Raw genomic sequence first — 16858 nt, forward strand, 5'->3', positions numbered from 1 at the left:
ATATACTCGAGTATAAGCCGAGTTTTTCAGCACGATTTTTCGTGCTGAAAACACCCCCCTCGGCTTATACTCGAGTGAACTCCCCCACCCGCAGTGGTCTTCAACCTGCGGACCTCCAGAGGTTTCAAAACTACAACTCCCAGCAAGCCCGGGCAGTCATCGGCTGTCCGGGCTTGCTGGGAGTTGTAGTTTTGAAACCTCCGGAGGTCCGCAGGTTGAAGACCACTGCGGCCTTCAACATCATCCAGCCCCCTCTCACCCCCCTTTAGTTCTGTACAGTACTCACCTCCGCTCGGCGCTGGTCCAGTCCTGCAGGGCTGTCCGGTGAGGAGGTCGTCCGGTGGGATAGTGGTTCCGGGCTGCTATCTTCACCGGGGAGGCCTCTTCTAAGCGCTTCGGGCCCGGCCTCAGAATAGTCACGTTGCCGTGACAACGACGCAGAGGTGCGTTCATTGCCAACGTACTTCTGCGTCATTGTCAAGGCAACGCCTCTATTCCGGGCCGGAAGCGCGGAGAAGAGGCGCCCCCGGTGAAGATAGCAGCCCGGAACCACTATCCCACCGGACCACCTCCTCTCCGGACAGCCCTGCAGGACCGGACCAGCGCCGAGCGGAGGTGAGTACTCAGAACTAAAGGGGGTGAGAGGGGGCTGGATGATGTCGAAGGCCGCAGTGGTCTTCAACCTGCGGACCTCCGGAGGTTTCAAAACTACAACTCCCAGCAAGCCCGGACAGCCGATGGCTGCCCGGGCTTGCTGGGAGTTGTAGTTTTGAAACCTCTGGAGGTCCACAGGTTGAAGACCACTGAGGGCGAATGATGAGAAGAGGATGATGAAGGGGGGGGGGTGTGGGGATGATGAAGGGGGGTGGGGATGATGAAGGGGGGGTGTGGGATGATTACAAGGGGATGATTACAAGGGGATGATGAAGGGGGGATGTGTGGGATGATAAGGGGATGATGAAGGGGGGATGTGCGGGATGATAAGGGGATGATGAAGGGGGGATGTGTGGGATGATAAGGGGATGATGAAGGGGGGATGTGTGGGATGATGACAAGGGGATGATGATGAGGATGTTAATGACGGGTCTGGATGATGACAGGGGGGGATGAGGTATTTCCCACCCTAGGCTTATACTCGAGTCAATAACTTTTCCTGGGATTTTGGGTTGAAATTAGGGGTCTCGGCTTATACTCGGGTCGGCTTATACTCGAGTATATACGGTACATATTGTAATACTCTAGTATTTGCCATCCTGTGCGCACAAAAAAAAATGCCTGTATACTTCACCTCACCCACTTTCCTATCACTGCTGCCGTCAGTTCTTCCGGTCCCTCCTATGGTTGTGTTTTCTCCCCTTCTGATGTTTAACTCCCGCTCAGGCAATCACTGGGCTTTGCAGGCAGTTCCTGCAGGAGCAAAAATGTTATCGGAAAAAGAATGGTCTTCTGGTCCCTGCTGCAGACCTGTTCTGATGCTGGTAGCCTGGAAAAGTCCTTTATGGCTAATATGTGTGTGTCTTGTGTGGATACATGCTGGATGTGTGAGGTCTGTGGGGGAGAGCTATCAAAACCTGTGAAGAGGAACAGTTGCCCATAGCAACCAATCAGTTTCTCCTTTAATTTTTAGAGAGTCCTGTGAAAAATGGAAGGAATCTAGTTGCTATAGGCAACTGCACCACTCTTCCTCTACACAGGTTTTGATAAATCTCCCCCTGTGAATCCAGGATGCTATTGTCTGAATTTTTTTTTCCCACCATCCTCGACAGGTTCTGCTGAGTGCTTTTTCACTTTTATGCATAGTCTGTATGATTCTCCCCCTCTGTCTGCAGACTCCTGCTGACTTGTGGATGCTTTTTTCCTTATATGCAGCATGTGTAATCTGCCTCCCTTGAAATGTAGATGATTTCCCCTGTTCCAGTCCGATCTGTTGTATACATCCTCCACAGTTTTCCTGCTGCAACCTGTAAAAGGGTTTACAACACTTCAAAAATTTTTTATTTAAAGCTAACATAGTTATGGCCGTAATTGTTGGCAGCCCCGAATTTTTTCTAGAAAATGAAGTATTTTTCATGCAAAAGGATTGCAGGAACACATGTTTTGCTATACACATGTTTAGTCCCTTTGTGTGTATTGCAACTAAACCAAAAAAGGAGGGGAAAATTGGACATAATGTCACGCAATGGCCTGGACAAAATTAGGCACCCTTAACTTAATATTTGGTTGCACACCCTTTTAAAAAAATAACTGAAATCATTTGTTTCCTATAACCATCAATAAGCTGCTTCTTACACCTCTCGGCGCGAATGTTGGACCACTCTTCCTTTGCATTCTGCTCCAGGTCTCTCTTATTGGAATGACACCTTTTCCCAACAGCAATTTTAGGATCTCTCCACAGGTGTTCAATGGGATTTAGATCTGGACTCATTGCTGGCCAATTCAGAATTCTCCAGTACTTTGTTGCCATCCATTTCTGGGTGCTTTTTGACGTATGTTTGGGGTCATTGTCCTGCTGAAAGACCCAAGATCTCGGACACAAACCCAGCTTTTTGACACTGGGCTGTACAGTGTGACCCAAAATCCATTGGTAATCCTCAGATTTCATGATGCCTTGCACACATTCAAGGCACCCAGTGCCAGAGGCAGCTAAACCCCAAAACATCATTGAACCTCCACCATATTTCACTGTAGGTACTGTTTTCTTTGTAGGCCTCATTCCGTTTCTGGTAAACAGTAGAATGATGGGCTTTACCAAAACGATCTCTCGTCTGTCCACAAGACGTTTTCCCAGAAGGATTTTGGCTTACTCAAGTTCATTTTGGCAAAATGTGGTCTTGCTGACACTCATGCTCCCTGAGCCTGCAGAACAGCTTGAATATCTTTGGAACTTGTTTGGGGCTGCTTATCCACCATCCGGACTATCCTGCGTTGACACCTTTTCGTCAATTTTTCTCTTATCTCCACACCCAGGGAGATTAGCTACAGTGCCATGGGTTGCAAACTTCTTGATAATGCGCACTGTGGACAAAGGCAAATCTAGATCTCTGGAGATGGACTTGTAACCTTGAGATTGTTGATATTTTTCCACAATTTTGGTTCTCAAGTCCTCAGACAGTTCTCTTCTCCTCTTTCTGTTGTCCATGCTTGGTGTGGCACACACAAAGACACACAATACAAAGACTAAGTGAACTTCTCTCCTTTTTATCTGCTTTCAAGTGTGATTTTTATATTGCCCACACCTGTTACTTGCCCCAGGTGAGTTTAAAGGAGCATCACATGCTTGAAACAATCTTATTTTTCCACAATTTTGAAAGGGGGCCAATAATTTTGTCCAGACCATTTTTGGAGTTTGTTGTGACATTATGTCCAATTTGCTTTTTTCCCCTCCCTTTTTTTGGTTTAGTTCCAATACACACAAAGGGAATAAACATGTGTCTAGCAAAACACATGTTACTGTAATCCTTTTCTGTGAGATATACTTCATTTTCTAGAAAAATTTCAAGGGTGCAAACATTTACGGCCATGATTGTATATGCTAGTTGTGTCTATGGAGTTAAAGCTGCCAAACGAGTGAATGTTTGGTCTCCAGTTTACATTGGTCTAATGCAGGAATAAGGTCAAATACCCAGCAAATCCTTAGTTTCCTGTAAAATGCATCAGTTTAACATGCCATACTAGTCTATGCTACTGTATGGCATCTGTCGTAGTCTAACATATATCTCTGAAGCTTTTCCAAGCATATATTTTAAACAAAGATGAAAACACAAGATAGCGCTAAGGGAGCTAACACAGCCATAAGCAGTTTTGTGGTAAGGTCGGTGTCTGCAGCAGCAAGACAGCCAAATAGGTAAAGCAGTTTGGCTCTAGGCTAGACATACCATTCTGAAAGTAACTTAATTACTTAAAGGGGTATCCCGGTGGAAAGCTTTTTTTATTTTATTTTTATTTTTTTTTAAATCAACTGGTGCCAGAAAGTTAAACAGATTTGTAAATTACTTCTATTAATCAATCTTAATCCTTATAGTACATATCAGCTGCTGTATGCTCCACAGGAAGTTATTTTCCTTTTTGAATTTCTTTTTTGTCTGACCACAGTGCTCTCTGCTGACACCTCTGTCCATGTCAGGAACTGTCCAGAGCAGGAGCAAGTCCCCATTGCAAACCTATCCTGCTCTTGACAGTTCCTGACACTCCACCGGGGTATCCCTTTAATGTATTTGTACATGTTGCTTTATGGACAAAGGTGTAGCCAAACACAGCCTATTCCTTCAGCATGCTCACTGCTTGGGTTTTTCAAGCTGACTTTTAAAACTATAGAGTAGTAGTCTCCAACCTGCGGACCTCCAGATGTTGCAAAACTACAACTCCCAGCATGCCCGGACAGCCAACGGCTGTCCGGGCATGCTGGGAGTTTTAGTTTTGCAACATCTGGAGGTCTGCAGGTTGGAGACCACTGCTATAGAGGCTTTTTCTTTTTTTATAAACAGATCAGCTCTGTTGTTCTAATTCCAGGATCACTGCTTCAAGTAGTAACATTTGGCTCGTCTGCCTCCTACAGCCCCATGTCAAATGCCTTTGTAAGGGCAGCTGAGCTATGCAAAACAGACATCCCTGTTAAATTTCAAGTGTACAACATTAATTTCCAAGAAGCCTGCAGCATTCCTTTTTAGACTGCCTTGATGTTTATTCAGCGTTTAATCTTCATATTTTGGCACTGTTTGTAGCTTTCTCCAGCTACTGTGTGGATATACAACCTAGGGTATTACTTGCGTGATCTGTGGAGGCCATCCTGTTTCTGCGACACTCGATACCACAGATCTGAAAATAACAGCTTGTACTTTGTGTAAAAGAAAAGAGGTTTATATTCTATAAAGCTGTTACATCTGTAATCTGTGAAGTTCATACTTCCTAAACAAGGCGAGCTCTTGGGTCATCCAGTGTATCGTGAATACATTATGTACATACTTGCTCTTTTTAGCCGTATGGGAAATACGTCTGTGTCATATTACTTCTGTGACTCTCTGGAAGTGCAGACATAAGACTTTTTTTTTTTTTTTTTTTATGTCCGTGTCTAAATTTGTATGTGTCTTGGGAGTTTCCCACATCACTTAAAGAATACAGAAAGCTCTGTGCTTCAGTACGTTTCTGAGTGCACTTGAGGCAGGCAAGAGTCTCCAGTTATTTAATAAAACATAATTTAACACACTTTATCGGTGGTGTTGCTTGAGGAAATGCATGCCTTTTATCTAAGCTATAACTTTGTTTTTTTTTTTGGTCCTCACATAGGGTATTGCTGGAACAGATGTTGCAAAAGAAGCGTCTGATATTATTCTCACAGATGACAACTTCAGCAGCATTGTAAAAGCAGTGATGTGGGGAAGAAACGTGTATGACAGTATTTCAAAATTCCTCCAGTTCCAGCTTACCGTCAATGTAGTGGCTGTCATTGTAGCTTTTACCGGAGCGTGTATCACACAAGTAAGTCCTGTAATTCAGCTGGTTTCTCTTCGTTTCCTCAATCATATTAAATATGCAGCAGTTGACAGATGACAATGCACACTATACAGCCTGGGCTTGGATGACTCCAGGAAGGATAGATAAGGTTACTTCAACATTTGTGGTAAACCATCAAGCATTGTTACCAGGGCACTTTATATGGTATCGTAATCACTATGCTGTAAGGGCTGCATTCACACCAAGATTTAGGGGTACAACAGCCGGATCCGGAGGGAGAATTTGAAAACTAGCTGCAGCTGTATTCCCACCGGACCATGCCGCACCCCATTCCTTTCAATCAGCTGAACTGAGTCCGCTAATGACTCTGGATGGCACATTTTTGACAGGATCAGTTTTTGTTGCTGGACTGAAAGCTGGTGGTCTTCTTCTTGCCAGTCTCATTACCCAGTGCCCATCAGACCCAGAACTTCCTTATACCACTGGTGCTTTTGGGTATTGGGGTAATAAAGGGAGAGGTAGCCATTTTATGGGCTAACTGTAAACCCTGGCTTAGTAATGGACGGCATCTATGGAACGGTTTCCACTACCAAACCACAGATATGTAAAAAAAAATTTAAAAAAATCAGTTTTATTAAAAACCTCTTCTAATATTGAACAAAATAAAAGCAATCCTTCTCCTAAAGCAACATCTGCTGTGGGCTTTCCTAGGAAAGAGTTTTTGGCACACAATTTTAGTGCCAGAACGTGGTGCCCTGTGCACCAAAAAACATTCTGCTTCTGTCTGGTAATCCATCTTACAGTAAGCAGCCGCCTATGATTCCCCTGATTAAGTGCAGGCGAATCAGCGGTACAATTAATGAATTAATGACAGCAGTAATGACACTGCTCTTTGCAAACTACAGCAACAACATGATCACGCTAAAGAGACATTAGTGTCTAGACACACCATGTTGTGGCTGGCTATGTTCATTTTATACTTTGCATATAATATCCTGTAACTAACCATTCTAAACTACTGTCCATTTGTCATTTTTCGATTTGCTTTTATATATATGTATCCATTTTGGTCTGTTTAATAGGACTCTCCACTTAAAGCTGTGCAGATGTTGTGGGTTAACCTTATTATGGACACTTTTGCATCGCTTGCTCTGGCAACTGAGCCACCAACAGAATCTCTATTGTTGAGAAAACCCTATGGAAGAAATAAACCTCTCATATCCCGTACAATGATGAAAAACATTTTAGGCCATGCTGTTTACCAGTTAGTTGTGGTCTTCACTCTATTATTTGTAGGTAAGTACAGTCCTTATGCAGCATTAACTTTGACTTCTTGAGAGAGAGAAATGAATGAAAATATTTATATATACAAACACACACAATGAATAACATTATCTTCTATATCAGTCAGTTCTAGTTCTTTTAGTTTGTTGGCTGGAAGCAAATATTGCAAGCAGGGATTCAAATGACTTGAAGGATAGGCTAGCCTTTCTGGTCCAATCCTACAGAACTACTACTGGGACACAGATTGCTGAGACTCTTACTGCTCAATATAATAGAAGTGTCAGGTGTGTTAGAACAGAGTAACCACAGATGTGAGCATCAGAACTTGGAGCATAAGAAGAAAGTGGCCTGATGAATAATACTTTCTTGTACAAAACATGGATGACAGGCTGTGTGTGCATTGAGTTACTAGGGAAGAGACGGCACCAGGGTTTTCTGTTGGTAAAAAGGCAAGTCTGCCGAGGCAGTGTGATGCTCTGGGGAATGTTCTGCTTGAAAACCTTGCAGATGTTCCTTTCTTTCTGGCCAAGTACACCCTGTCATGTCAATGGTATCGCCTAATAACAGTGGCCTTCCGCAAGAAAAGTTATTTTTTTTTTCCTCAGATCCTGTGATCTGTGGGATGCTTGATCCACGAAGGCTGCATATGACAGGGCTTAAATGGTTACTGTTTTTGTACTGTTGTACTGTTATGTAGGGAATGTCTCAAAAGTTATTTTTTTCATTATTTATATATATGTCAAAAGTATTATTAGCAGCAGATAGTCCCTCCGAAAACCCACTATGATCGCAACTTATTATTCGGAGAGGCGAGCGGCAGCGTGCCACTCACTGGCTGATGACTAGCGATCACAGCGGATCTCAGAAGTAAGACCAGCTGTGATATAAGCTTTTGACATGTGTATGCAACATATCAATAATTTTTATTAATGACTGTCACCCTTTGAAGAAATCCTGTGGTATTAGATCCTTTAAAGGTCAATTTCTTAACAAGTCAGAGCTGTTTTTTACAGCACGTGGCTGTAATTGCCGATTGGTGTGTACGGATGCACTGGTTGCATGGAAATTTACCAATGTAAACATCTAGCTTTGGTGGCCTCAGTATAGGCATGATGCCTAAACTGAGAACAGTGGAAACTGTGCTTTAAGAATTCATAATAATCTAGAATATTTTCTCTACAGCCTTGATAGGAAAAACCATCTGAAAACAAAACATTGATGGTTGTAAAAGCAAAGTTAGGCTAAGTTTCCACTTGGTTGGTTTTCTGGCAGTTTTTGGAATACCGCCACTGCAGTTTTTGAGCCAAAGTCAGAAGTGGATCCATAAGGGAGAAGAAGTATAAGTCCTTCCTTTATATGTCCTATGCCTTTTTTAATACATTTCTGGCTTTTGCTCAAAAACTGCAGTGGCAGTATTCCAAAAACAGCCAGAAAAAAGAGAGCTATAAGTAAATTTAGAGAGTTGACAGCAGTTAGTGATCAGTACAAACCATTTATATTCTACATCATTGCCTCTGCGTGTGTCAAGCTTAGGCCATGTTCACATCAAGATTCAGCCTTCCATTCCACACCTTTACATCAGCAGCCAAACTTTGTTGACATGTGTACATTCCGAGACACTGACCCCATTTACTTTAATGGCCTGATCGTGGTCAGCTAGTTACTACGTTCAGGGAAATCTTTTTTAAACATGTTTAGGGTTATATACAGAAGCCTAGTTAAAAATTCAGTCAATGGGGTATGTGCTTCTCAGCTAACACATGTTGGCAGCCGCTGTTGCCGAAAGACAACAGGAGGGAGGAAATTGGGGGGGGGGAGGGGGGAGAAACAGAATTTTTTTTTTCCAAGGGACTAAAACGGAGCAAAATCGACTTGTCCTGGCAGACAAAATAATTTCAACCAAAATAGTACGTAAATAAGGTCTTTATTAGTTTCTGCACTTTCGTTTTTTTTCCCTCCTCGCCCTATAATAGCCATAACTCCTATCTATAGACCCATGAGGCTTGTTTTTAGCGGGACCAATTATACTTTGTAATGGCACCTTTGATTTTTCCACACTTTATGCTCTGAAACAAAAAATATATAATTTTTTTTTTCCGCCATACACCTTGTGGTCAAACTTACATGTTACTTTGATACTTTTAGGTCTGCCCTGTTACACCAATACCAAAATTGTTTAATTTCCTTCATGTTTTAATAATATTTTTAATTTAAAAAAAAGAATTCCTGACCTCTATAACATAAAAAAAAAAATTTATATACCAGGCTGTATTAGGGCAAATTTTTTGGGACTTAATCTGCTGTCTGTATCGGTACCATTTTGTACTGACTTTTTGAACATGTTTTACATGTTTTTCTCAGGGATATGATGTTATAAACATATAAAAAGTAATTCTGTGCTTTGGTGTTTTTTTTTTTTTTTTTACGTTAACGCCATTGACCATACAGGATTGAAAATGTTATATTTTAATAGTTCGGACAATTATGTACACTACAATACAAAATATTTTTTTTTTTTTTGTTTTTTTTTACGTTTACATATTTTTATATGGAAAAGAGGTGATATGAACTTTTAATATGGAGGGGGCTAATGGATGTTTTATATATACTTTATATTCAACCTTTTTTTTTTTAAATACACTTAATTAGGAGGAATCATTAGATTCCTCATACAAATCAATGCAGTTCTATCTGTGTTCGTTTGAGTCTGCCTTGAGCAGGATCAACCAATCAAATACAGAACCAAGCCATAGATGCAGAGGTAAGCCCTCTGGCCATTGCACTGCACTAGTCCACCAGGGATGGTTACAAGATTTCTTGTCCACTTTGACTTTCGTCTTTACATATATGAATGTGCTGACAACAAAATCATACAAAAATTATCAATGGAAATCAAATTTATCAACCCATGGAGGTCTGGATATGGAGTCACACTCAAATTAAAGTGGAAAACCACACTACAGGCTGATCCAACTTTGATGTAATGTCCTTAAAACAAGTCAAAATGAGGCTCAGCAGTGTGTATGGCCTCCACGTGCCTGTATGACCTCCCTACAATGCCTGGGCATGCTCCTGATGAGGTAGCGGATGGTCTCCTGAGGGATTAAAGCATCCGGCAACTCCTGGACAGTTTGTGGTGCAATGTGGCGCTGGTGGATGGAGCGAGACATGATGTCCCAGATGTGCTCAATCGCATTCAGGTCTAGGGAACGGGCGGGCCAGTCCATAGCATCAATACCTTCCTCTTGCAGAAACTGCTGACACACTCCAGCCACATGAGGTCTAGCATTGTCTTGCATTTTGTTGTCTGTTGAGTTTTTGCTTTAGCTGCCACTTTTTAATAACTGAATCTGGATGATAAATAGAACCTTTCTTTGTATTACAGGGGAAAAACTATTTGATATTGACAGTGGGCGAAATGCGCCTCTCCACGCACCTCCATCCCAACATTATACTATTGTGTTTAACACATTCGTAATGATGCAGCTATTTAATGAAATTAATGCACGAAAGATTCATGGTGAAAGGAATGTATTTGAGGGGATATTTAACAATATGATCTTCTGCAGCATCGTATTAGGTACTTTTATAATACAGGTAAGTGCCTGGCTGCTTCTAATTTTACTTATTTTATGTCCTTTTATAAACTCTTTCCACCTTTTCATGCTGAAAAAAAAACTTTTATACATGATTTCTTGTGACCAGATGACAAATGATTATTCTGTTAGGAAATGTTTGCATCAGCGTTGGGCAAAAATGTCGGTTATTGTCACATACTAAGGTCATTCTTTAACCCCTTGGGGGATTTTGCACTTTTGTTTTTTCCTCTTCACCTTTTATAAAATCTTAAAGGGGTTATCCAGGAAAAAACTTTGTTATATATCAACTGGCTCCAGAAAGTTGATATATAAGAAAGTTTTTTTCCTGGAATATCCCTTTAACCCTTTCAATTTTGCACCTACAGACTCATATGATAGCTTAAATTTTTTTTGACACAAATTTCACTTTGTAATGAGGTCAGTCATTTTACCCAAAAAGCTATGGCAAAACTAAAAAAAAAATAAAATCATTGTTTGACAAAATTGAAGAAAAAATTCAATTTTGTAACTTTTGGGGGCTTCCGTTTTTACGCAGTACATTTGTTTGTAAAAATGACACCTTATCTTTATTCTGTAGGTCCATACAATTAAAATGATACCCTACTTATATAGGTTTGATTTTGTCGCACTTCTGGAAAAAATCATAACTACATGCAGGAAAATTAATACATTTTAAATGGTCATCTTCTAACCCCTATAACTTTTTTTATTCCTCTTAGATGGGGCGATATGAGAGCTCATTTTTGGCCATTTAAATGAATGAACTTCAGTTTTATTTCAGTTTTTCAATTCTGCAGCGGAGCTAAGTAACGGAGATAAACTCTGATGTGAACCCAGCCTTAGTCATAGTCTAGTTATAAAATGTCTTATGGTTTATCTTATTGATGTCAAGTCTGTTACCTATGATGTCTCGATTCTCTACATGCCTAAGAATAGTGTATTGGTTTGCTGATATTTCTTGATCTTCTCTTTTAGATCGTAATTGTGCAGTTTGGTGGAAAACCTTTTAGTTGTACAGAACTGACAGTAGATCAGTGGTTGTGGTCAGTTTTCCTGGGTATGGGAACATTGCTATGGGGCCAGGTAATGTACATGCTGCTTTGTTTACCTCCTGTACAGTTAAAGAGAATGTCATGCATATAGTGTTTTAGCTTATTTAGCAGATGTCTGTGTTGACAGTGAAATGTTTAGCTTTGTAGTACAGACCATAACTTGGGCATCTGAACTAGTTTGAACTCTATCTTCATCTCATGTATGTAGCATATTATATTGTTTTTCCAGCTTTAGAATGACATTTAGACGAAGAAATTGGGGTTTAGATTTCATCATATATTCCATGCATATTATGGCATACATATAGTACATATTTGTAGCTACTTTAATCTTTACCTTTTGTTTAGCTGGTAACAACAATACCAACCAGTCGTTTAAAGTTCCTTAAGGAAGCAGGTCATGGGACACATAAGGATGAGATTCCAGAGGAGGAGCTTGCTGAGGATGCAGAAGAGATTGACCATGCAGAAAGAGAGCTACGACGTGGTCAGATCTTATGGTTTAGGGGCTTGAACAGAATCCAAACCCAGGTATGGTCATGAGCAAGGGAATATCTATGTAGGGAAGAACATAAAGGGCTTAAACTGATGTCTACGGCTAACTAGTTTGAATTGTGAATGGTATGTGTGCGCAATCTCTCCCTTGTCTATATTTTCCTCTAAACCCTTGAAAGAATCTCTTTAGTTTCACATGATCTTCCTTTTTTACATTTTCTTCAATTTGCTTTTATTAGCTGCTCTATAAAGTGCCTTTTCTCTTTTTTTGCTCTTTTTTTTCTTTATTTTTATTTGTTATAGATGGGATGGTCCTTTCTCTTGTTCTCTCTCTCTCTTGCTGAGCAAGCTGTCACAATCTCTGATTCCTTGCAGATGGATGTAGTGAATGCTTTCCAAAGTGGAAGTTCCATTCAGGGGGCTTTAAGGCGGCAACCCTCCATCGCCAGCCAGCATCATGATGTAACAAATATTTCTACCCCTACACATGTAGTGTTTTCCTCCTCTACCGCTTCTACTACTGTGGGGTGTGAGTGTGTGTTCCTAAGTGCATGAAATTAACACGTCCTAATTCACACACCTAACGTTTCTCATTTTCTCCTCAGTAAGCTCATTGTTCAGGCTGCTCATAAAGCTTTTCCCTTCACAAGGATAATACACCCCTTGTTTTTATTTTTAGAGGGCTATTTACCTGGTTTGAGTATTAGCAAATGCAAGTTTAACACTGAGATCCTGCACGTTTTTATTTTTGCTTCGTCAAATTGTTTCTATATTGATGTAACTGTATATATGGAAAATGTATTCATAGTAAATTTTCGAGTATATGCCTTATGTCAGGAGCTTTCTGCCTACTGGTTGTGCCTATAAACTCTGTTCTAGAGTTTTTTGCACAAGTTTGAGTGTACTGTTACACATTGGTAATGTTTGAGTTTAAATGGGCACTATCAGATACAAAAACTTTATATGATGTAAATCTTGGCAAAACATTAACCTTTTTAATATACTTCATAAGAAAATGAAGTATATGCAAAGGCATGGACAGAGTCCAGAAGTGAGGGTGGGCTAGTACTCCTGTGCCATCAGACAGGAGAGAGCACAGAGGAGTCCTATCGGACAGGAGAGAGCACAGAGGAGTCCTATCGGACAGGAGAGAGCACAGAGGAGTCCTATTGGACAGGAGAGAGCACAGAGGAGTCCTATCGGACAGGAGAGAGCACAGAGTCCTATCGGACAGGAGAGAGCACAGAGGAGTCCTATCGGACAGGAGAGAGCACAGAGGAGTCCTATCGGACAGGAGAGAGCACAGACGAGTACTAGCCCACCCTCACTTACTGAACTTTGTTTATGCCTGTGCTTCAGCTTGGACAAAGCCATGGTCTTATAAGCCATGAATTCTAAAAAAAAAATATATATATATATATATATATATATATATATATATATATATATATATATATATATTTTCTTATGAAGTATATTAGAAAGGTTAAAGGGGTACTCCAGCCCTAAGACATCTTATCCCCTATCCAAAGGACCCCTGCAATCTCTCATGCAGCACCCACCTGTCTCAGCGTCACAAAATGATGATCGCTCCGTGTCTGAAGGCTGAGTATCGTGATGTCATAACTCCTCCCCCCTTGTGACATCACGTCCCGCCCCCTCAATGCAAGCCTATGGGAGGGGGTGTGACGGCATGCAGCTGAGACAGGTGGGTGCTGCATGAGATTGCAGTACCCTGATCGGCGGCCCGCGATCAGACATCTTATCCCCTATCCTTTGGATAGGGGATAAAATGTCTTAGGGCCGGAGTAAGTCTTTAATGTTTTGCCAAGATGTAAAACATATAAAAGGTTTTTGACAGTCTGACAGTCTGACAGTGCCCGTTTAAACCTAAATGGTTTTCTCTGATAAACCATAAAAAGCCATAAACCATTAAAAAAAAAGCCTCTTTACAGCCAAAAAGGTAAAATATTTAAAATGTCCAAATTATACTATTTTTTATTTTTATTTTTTTCCTAAGGCTTTTTCACTGAAGCCAGTCAGAAAAGTCTTGTGTGTGTCAGGGCATCCTCTATCAGATCCTGTCATGAATGCTGATATCACAGCGTTTTATAGTGTACAGAGGTGGGGGAGCTGTCATATTTGCATGACTGCAGCATGACACATTATTCATTCCTATATACTGCATATAGGGTCACCGCCGATAATGGAACAGTGTCTTCATGCAAACAGTCTGGCACACTGGCATCAAACTGCTCAGCATTCTAGAAAGTTTACCTTTAATACAGGAAAGTGCAGTGAGTCTATCAGCAGATGAGACTCCCTGCTAATGACTGGCATCAGTGCCAATACTGATGTCCGCATTACCCCTTTAGATGCCATGATCAATGCCAGTCACTGCATGTACAGGATAAAATAGGTGTGGGTAGAGCCGGGCGGTATGACCAAAAATGTGTATCACTGTATTTTTGTAAATGATGGCGGTTCCACAGTATTTAACGGTATTTACCCCCCCCCCCCCAATCCATCATTATGTAATAGGCGCAGCTAGCTAGGGGGGGGGGGGGAATCCAACATGTCTAATTGTTTTAAAGATTCGGTGAAAGCAAATCTGGTATATACTCGAATATTTACATTTGTGAGGTATTTTACACACTTATTTTGTTTGCTTTCTGCATGGTTTTCTGCAGCTTGAAGTTCATTGTACCATTCAGCTTACATATGCTTGGCTTCATAGTTGGTATCCTAATTCCTGGCATGAGAATTGGTTTACCTGTTGTGCTAATGGTTTTAATTTTAATTTTTTTCCTAAAATGTATTTGTGAATAAAAACATTTGAAAGTTTTTTGCACACAGTCTAAAATATTTTTGCAGCACCTAATGTCATAGAATGGAATAGTGCTTGGTAACTATGGCTGTAAAGATTTCACATACGTTATCTGCCACAAACCATCAGTGTCAGCTTCAGTCTATATTGACCAAGATTTTTTTATTCCTTTACTTTTTACAGTATGTTGCAAGTTCACACTGCATTTTGCACAATTTGAGTTCATTGTTTAGCATTTGTGAGTTCAGATTCACATAGCCATTTCCATGCACAAAGCACTTCTGCTCTTTAACATATTTTCTCTTCTCTGTTTTTACCTTGTGACCTTTAGATTCGAGTGGTGAATGCATTTCGTAGTTCTCTGTATGAAGGACTGGAAAAACCTGAGTCACGAAGTTCAATCCACAATTTCATGACACACCCGGAGTTTAGAATAGAAGACTCTGAGCCTCATATTCCGCTCATTGATGACACAGATGCTGAAGATGATGCTCCCACAAAACGTCACTCTACTCCACCACCCTCTCCAAATAAAAATAACAATGCGGTCGATAGTGGAATACATCTTACAATAGAACCGAACAAGTCAGCTACCTCTTCATCCCCAGGCAGTCCACTACATAGTCTGGAGACTTCACTCTGATTGTAAGATGAATGTTAAGATTCTAGCTGATTTGCAAAGAACACTGGGTCCTTTTCACACATTGTGACAGGCAGGTGAACGAGCCTGCCTTATGGACTTCAAATGAAGATACACTTGTATGAATGTAGATTTATTTTTTTAAAAACAATGCTTTCTGCCAGACTGAGGGTGCTTTTCTCGGGAAGGAAAGGGATGGGCTTATTGGGATGACCTCTGACCGATAAATCGTAACCCAGCAAAAGTGACCTGCAGAACATCAGTTACACTAAACAATCATTGGCCTGGACAGTGTGTTAGCAATGCTCTAGTTTATATTGATCCTCAATATTATTATTATTTCTGGGGCCCTGGGATGTTCATTTGATTATTTATGTTATAAATGATACAGATCTGTTTACAAGGTTTATAGATATTTTGTTCCTGTTCATAGAAGGGAAGTTTCCTTTATATATGATGAAAAAATGTCCTTTAAACACTGCTGTATTTTCGATAAAAAGGGGTGTTTCTATTGAAATTGTTCTAAATTCTTGCCTGCAATGTACTTGTTGAATATTGTAGATAAAATTAATAGCCAAAAAGAAAACAAAAAAATAACACTAACGCTTAAGTTAAGTGAGCGGCAGTGTTATGCTGAAGTATGGCCTCTCTCCTTAGTTTGTAAAAGAAAACACAATTCTTATTGGTTTTCAAATTTTTTTTTTGATGTTGGAAAAAAAATGATTAACTTTTTTTTGTTCCAAAGTAAAATGGAATTTGTGAAATGCAGGACATCGATGTGTGACGGTTCTTGCTTGAAATCCTTTTTGCTATCGCCGTCAAAATATATAAAAAAAATCAAAATACATCAAAAATTAGTCTTCTTAATTATTTTTTTTTGTTTGTCTAAACATGTTAGTTTTAGAACTGTCTTGGTGAACTGTGAGTGGAACCGTGTTGATTTTCTAATCTTTAGATGACCTTCATACAGCTTGAGGGGCTGTTGGCATTTTGGAAAAAAATACTACTAGGTAGTAGTAAAGTCATACATGTTTTCCTTTTTGTTTTTGAAACTTGTTTGTAAACACAATAAACATACCCTTTTATTAAATACATGTGCAGCAATGTTTTCTTGGCTGTTGCCAGCATTAAATGGCTGTATACATTTCAAGATGGCTTCAGTATAATGTGAAATAATGAAGCCTATACAGCCAACTAATGGTGACATAATTTCGTAACAAAGTGTAAAAAAAATAAATAAAAACAATCCAGTTAACATGGCAGTTAAGACCTCTTCCTCTTCCACACAAAAAATCTGCTTACAATGAATAATCGTAGTAACTGAGATACCGATTTGTGCAAAACTATAGCTGGTTAAGGGTTTATTTTTATGCATTTTTTTTAACCAAAGTCAGAAGTACACCCAACAGGAAAGGGATGTATTAGTCCTTGCTTTTTATTTCTCAGATTGAGTTATTTTTCTGTTAAAAGAAAGAAAAGTCCACTCACCTCTTCATGCGAGTTGTAGCTG

The 16858-nt window shown here is 40.2% G+C and overlaps 1 protein-coding gene across 10 annotated transcripts in view; it reads left to right on the forward strand.

The window, feature by feature from the left end:
- Positions 1–16438, forward strand: part of ATP2B1 (ATPase plasma membrane Ca2+ transporting 1) — a 143272-nt gene extending 126834 nt beyond the window's left edge. For 5 of the 10 annotated variants that reach the window (XM_056574360.1, XM_056574359.1, XM_056574358.1 and 2 more), the window contains exons 16-22: positions 5284–5475; positions 6534–6747; positions 10121–10332; positions 11310–11417; positions 11735–11917; positions 12185–12343; positions 15040–16438. In XM_056574360.1, coding sequence (XP_056430335.1) covers positions 5284–5475; positions 6534–6747; positions 10121–10332; positions 11310–11417; positions 11735–11917; positions 12185–12343; positions 15040–15351 — 1380 coding nt within the window. In that variant the 3' untranslated portion in view covers positions 15352–16438. Of the gene's footprint in view, positions 1–5283; positions 5476–6533; positions 6748–10120; positions 10333–11309; positions 11418–11734; positions 11918–12184; positions 12411–15039 lie in introns of all 10 variants that reach the window. The other 5 variants (XM_056574362.1, XM_056574365.1, XM_056574364.1 and 2 more) reach the window with 5 other exon arrangements.
- The last annotated feature ends 420 nt before the right edge of the window (positions 16439–16858 follow it).

Source organism: Hyla sarda, chromosome 4 (genome assembly GCF_029499605.1).
Source record: "Hyla sarda isolate aHylSar1 chromosome 4, aHylSar1.hap1, whole genome shotgun sequence".
NCBI classification, from domain to species: domain Eukaryota; kingdom Metazoa; phylum Chordata; class Amphibia; order Anura; family Hylidae; genus Hyla; species Hyla sarda.